The sequence below is a fragment of the Entelurus aequoreus genome, linkage group LG13 (genome assembly GCF_033978785.1).
Source record: "Entelurus aequoreus isolate RoL-2023_Sb linkage group LG13, RoL_Eaeq_v1.1, whole genome shotgun sequence".
Lineage (NCBI taxonomy): Eukaryota > Metazoa > Chordata > Actinopteri > Syngnathiformes > Syngnathidae > Entelurus > Entelurus aequoreus.
In genome coordinates, this window is record NC_084743.1 from 63,021,269 (window position 1) to 63,027,268 (window position 6,000).

Sequence of the window (6,000 nt, forward strand, 5' to 3'; positions counted from 1 at the left end):
CTGTGTGGTCTGACGAGTCCACATTTCAAATTGTATTTGGAAACTGTGGATGTCCAAAGAGGAAAAGAACCATCCGGATTGTTATAGGCGCAAAGTTCAAAAGCCAGCATCTGTGATGGTATGGGGGTGTATTAGTGCCCAAGACATGGGTAACTTACACATATGTGAAGGCACCATTAATGCTGAAAAGTACATGCAGGTTTTGGACCAACATATGTTGCCATCCAAGCAACGTTATCATGGACGCCCCTGCTTATTTCTACGAGACAATGCCAAGCCTTTTACTTCATAGTAAAATAGTGCAGGTTCTAGACTGGCCTGCCTGTAGTCCAGACCTGTCTCCCATTGAGAATGTGTGGTGCATTATGAAGCCTAAAATACCACAACGGAGACCCCAGACTGTTGAACAACTTAAGCTGTACATCAAGCAAGAATGGGAAATAATTCCACCTGAGAAGCTTCAAAAATTGGTCTCCTCATTTGTTGTTATGTGTTGTTCAAAGGAAAGGCCATGTAACACAGTGGTAAAAATGCCCCTTTGCCAACTTTTTTGCAATTTGTTGCTGCCATTAAATTATAAGTTAATGATTATTTAAAAAAAAAAAAAAGTTTCTCAGCGTGATATTAAAAATCTTGTCTTTGTAGTCTATTTAATTGAATATAAGTTGAAAAGGATTTGCAAATCGTTGTATTCTGTTTTTATTTACGAATTACGCAACGTGCCAACTTCACTAGTTTTGGGTTTTGAAGTTGTCCTACAGAAGTGTACTGACCCAAAGTCTGCATCTAAACCTCAAATCTTTTTTCTGCTTTATTCAGCAATCCAGGAGTTGATGGGGCTGCATGGCCTTTGTTTACCTCTGAGAACCAGGAGTACGTCACGCTCAACTCTAACCTTTCCCAAACCAGGAGGATGATGCGTGCCAAAGAGTGTTATTTTTGGAACAAACTGATACCAAATATACAGAAGGTTTCAGGTAAAACATGTGTACTCTAAATAATGCCTCATGTTGCTTATTGTCACCTGGTGGGCGATCCACAAAAGCAAATAACCACCAGAATAGTTGATTTGGGGCATGTTAAAAAACATTGGACTTAACAGCTGTGGCAGTAGGCAACCTCCTGATGAATTCAGTCGGAAAGGGATTCATATGGTCCCATTCGTCGCGGTTTACTCGACACGTGAAACGTGACGAATTTGGGGCGGGGTGCACTATCCACTTTAGCCACCAAATGGCAGTAGAGTGTTGAATATCTTAACATTTGTGGCAATTCCAACTCAGACCACAGTGTCAGTAGACATGTAGAGTGGTGCTTTCCACCATTTTCAGCAGACTGCACTGCAAAACGACTAACACCCCCACCTTCCTATCATGTGAGATCCACCCAGGAGGAACGTGGCCATATTAATCCTTTCCCTACTGTATGTATGAGTTCTTAACCGTGTGAATGCCAGAAATTATCATTTCGCCCATTACTCATCCCCTGCCTTATCCTACATCTTTCAACCAATTCAACACAATATTTAAAATGCTCCTTGCTAGTGTTGGTCAATTGCTAGCTGAATGCTAACATTAGTGTCAGGTTCAAACACTGATGACATCTATTAAACAGGACAAGAAGCAAAGAATCAAACAAAGACATATTTCAATTTGGCTCAATTTAGGAGAAGAGTGTCGACCTGTAACCTCTTACAGTGTCACCCACGCTCTGGCGAAAGATTGTACGCGACCTCTTTTTATTTGGACTGTCCCTGTTTACAAAACAACAGCTGTTTCTAAAGGAATGGGGGGTATGTAAACAGCCATTGTTTTCGGTCACATTAACACAAAAGAAAAAGATGCCTCGGGCTTGGGCTGGTCCTGGATCGAGCTTGGGCAAGTCTTGGATCACAATAGATAACCCCTCCCGTCTCCTCCCATCGTATACAGCAGAATTTTCCAAGCCTTTGGCTTGGTGCAACAAAGACAGATTTCATCTGTTCATTGGGAACTCATTGAACGGAAAGTTTTTTGATAATTTACATACAATTTTTCTGACAATTAGCATGTTAGCTTTTTTGACTATTTTGCAGGTATACACCTCAAAATCCTATTTCTGTACACGGGCTGCACGATTAACCGACATCGAATCGTCGATGAGATTTGAATGATTGCGATAACCAAACCGCAGATTTTTGGGGGTTTTTGTCTGCCGTCACCGCCATTTGAGTGATAGACACTTTTCGCCAATCAGGCCATGTCCACACCAACACAGACAGTTTCAAAAACCCATATTTGGGGTTAAAACGATCTCCAGCCACACGAGTGTAGTTTCATAACTGAACTTTGATATACTAGACCAGACCTGGGCAAATTAAGGCCCGGGGTCCACATGCGGCCCGTTAAGCTTTTCAATCATTCCCAAATAATTTTTTTAGACCTTTAAGATGGAAACTGTAGCTGCCATTATGATGTGCAGTGATGTTTTCAAATTACTGTAAATCTTGAAATATACAATGTATTTCAATGGTTGGAATCTGCACTTTTGCATGATATACTAGTTACTATGGTAATCTAATTAGTTACTATGGTAATCTAAGTCACAGCAGCTCAGACGAGGCACCAAGCGGTGTGGGTGGGGAGCGTTTCCACAGAGTGGCCAGCCTGAAATGCGGGTGTCAGGGACAGACGCGGAAGGAGATTTTTACAACAAAGTTCTAAAGCTTAGTGATATATCAGATGTATCAGATCATAGGTGGGTTTAATTTTTACCCTTTGCGTTCATATTTCGCTGTGTTTGTTGCATTTCTGTTGCGTTTCGCTTGATTGAAAATATGTCGATCGAGAGGAGGTGTGATGTTCATATGTTGTCAATATTTACTGTTTTATCGTTTGTAGTTAATATTGTAAATCCTACATTCTTTATTTTCAGGTACAGTCTGGGTGTCTTATTCAGTTAAAAAAATGTAAAATTCCATTCCGTTTTTTAAGGCGGTCTGTCATAAAGTTTTTTAGCATTCAATCAGACATTGTGAGGTTTTGTATTAGTGTTCCTAAAAATAGATATGCTGGCCCCCAGCGCATTTTTTTCTCTAAATATGGCCCCTAGAGTCAAAATAATTGCCCAGGCCTGTACTGGACGTTCAAAATGACATGTACATTATCTTTAAAAACAGTCATTAAGAATCTTTGTTTAAATGGGCGGAGAGCAGGACTTCTAGCTAACAGAAGCAGGATTCACGTATCCTTACTCGTGACCCACTAGTAGGACATTTCACAAAGTAACCAAACAATTAAGAGGAAAAAAAAAAATATTACAAAGCCAAATGTCCCGTTGTGGGAATATTTCAGCTTCAAAGCGGATAGGTAATATGAGCCCATCAACACGGACGAACAAGTGAGAATGTTGTGATGGCAACAACAACAAAGACAACACAACCTCGTTTTGTCAACTGGGAAAGCAAATGCACTTTAAGATGTTCAATATTTATTCAAGTTCATTTGTTTTGCTTACAGAGATTTGTGTTTATTTATATAGGACAACACAGTTATTTACCTTCCAATGACATTACGATGGCAAACAAATACTACAGTAATAAGATATAAGTGTGTATCCTTTTAAATGGTTACTTGCATTAAATGTTATGTCTTTACATTATAAACACTGTATAGTTTTTATTGGTTTAAGAGAAAAAAACTTTGAGTCCGTCTGCATAAAGCAGTGGTTCTTAACCTTGTTGGAGGTACCGGACCCCACCAGATTCATATGCGCATTCACCGAACCCTTCTTTAGAGAAAAACTTTTTTTTTTTCTTAATTTAATCTTAATTTATAAATATGAATCATGAAATGATGTTATTATATTAAAGAAATACTAATCAATATATTTTTTACAAACAGAAAGTTACAGGAATGTACACATGATCCCATGTTTACATCTCATTGTGCAACATGTGAATGTTTTAGTGGGAAGTTTTTTATTTACACAATGAGTCGGGTGTGTCCTGACCTCCGCGGTGGAGGCTCCACCGAACCCCTGAGGCCGACTCACCGAACCCCTAGGGTTCAATCGAACCCAGGTTAAGAACCAGTGGCATAAAGCCAAACATTTTTGAAAGTAGATTATTGCATATCGTTCTAATGCGTAGCACCTTGAGACAAGAATATGTCGATTGCCAGCCTAAAAGTAACATGTCTTCCTTCACTTGTTATTTTCGCAGTTTTTATGCATTAAAATGTGTAACATATAAAAATCACAAATGGAATTGCAATTTTGAAGAGAAAAATGGCAATTACCGTATTTTTCGGATTATAAGTCACAGTTTTTTTCATAGTTTGGCCGGGGGTGCGATTTATACTCTGGAGCGACTTATGTGTGAAATTTTTAACACATTACCGTAAAATATCAAATAATATTATTTATCTCATTCACATAAGAGAGTATATCAGCAATCGTCACACACACACACGTCAACGTCAACTGATTTAGCGATTAGGAGTGACAGATTGTTTGGTAAACGTATAGCATGTTCTATATGTTATAGTTATTTGAATGACTCTTACCATAATATGTTACGTTAACATACCAGGCACGTTCTCAGTTGGTTATTTATGCGTCATATAGCGTACACTTATTCAGCCTGTTGTTCACTATTCTTTATTTATTTTAAATTGCCTTTCAAATGTCTATTCTTGGTGTTGGATTTTATCAAATACATTTCCGTTTTTTCCTTCTTTATTATGCATTTTCGGCCGGTGCGACTTATACTCCAGAGCGATTTATAATCCGAAAAATACGGTAGGCTTTTCTTAAAATCGTGCATTCCAATGACACATGCTAACTTTTTTGACAAATTTTACAGGTATACACCTCAGAGTGGTATATTTTGGTAGTTGACGCAGTTAGAACGTTAACATTAGCAATGTTAGCTTACTTTTTTTTTTTAGCTATTTTCCAGGTATAAACCTAATAGTCATATTTTGGTACTAAACGCATGCTAACTGTTAACACGCTAATTTTAGCATGCTAGCTTTTGTAACTCATTTTGAAGGGATACATCGAAGAGTCTTATTTGTCTTACCCGACGCAATCTGGCTAGTCTGGCCTTTTACTTCAGCGTCAGCTTTTCAGCATTCACAACATTTTTTTTTGTTGTTATTTTAAGTTGTTGCAGATGCTATCTCATCCGACTTTAGTCTTATCTATTTTGATAATCAAGTGATTGTGCTGCATGTAGGATGCTAGTGCCAGCGACTCATAAAGTGAACTGAACAGACAATTACATCAATATTTATCAGGTTGCCAATAGTAAAATATTCAAAATCCATTGCCATACAGTAAGTGTGTTTATTTGTGCCTTTGTTTGTCAACAGATGAGCTACAGACTTGCAGGACTGCAACTGGGAATACCCTCCACTATCATTGCACATATCTCATGATTTTATTGTTTATGTTTATGTTTTTGTAATCAGGGGTGTACAAATCGGTCGCCCTTGTCTGATGTGTCAGTTTTAAGCTTTTTTTTTTTTTGCCCGTCACACAATTTTCTTTAAGGAGGTTCCATTTTGGTTTCTTTAATATTCCTAATGTTTGATGTTTTTATTCAAATTGAACCCTCCAAAGCTCCAAATGTCATTAGTTATTGAAACTCTAGTTTAAATCAGGGGTGTCCAAGTTAAGGCCCGTGGGCATTTTAAGTAAATTAGATCAATTACGCTCAAATTAACTAAGTCTTTGAAACACAGTATATTCTAATATGACACGATCCACACAACCTTCCCTAGTCATGATGCACAAAAAAATAAAGAGGCGCAACGAACATAAAGGTCAATATACATGGTCACAGCTAACAACCTGCTCACTGATGTCACGACGGGCTTTTTGCAGCTTACTGGGGGGTTCGTTCTCCCGAAATGCAGACGGACCACTCTGGACAAAGTGTGCAGGTAAGAACATGATTTATTCTCAAAAATAACACGACGTACCAAAAACAAGCAAAATAAATAATGTGCCGATCGC

General features: G+C 38.3%; 1 protein-coding gene across 1 annotated transcript in view; it reads left to right on the plus strand.

The window, feature by feature from the left end:
- Positions 1-5,787, plus strand: part of LOC133663948 (acetylcholinesterase-like) — a 30,421-nt gene extending 24,634 nt beyond the window's left edge. The window contains exons 9-10 of the mRNA XM_062068688.1: positions 820-977; positions 5,355-5,787. Coding sequence (XP_061924672.1) covers positions 820-977; positions 5,355-5,449 — 253 coding nt within the window. The 3' untranslated portion in view covers positions 5,450-5,787. The remainder of the gene's footprint in view (positions 1-819; positions 978-5,354) is intronic.
- Positions 5,788-6,000: the final 213 nt, after the last annotated feature.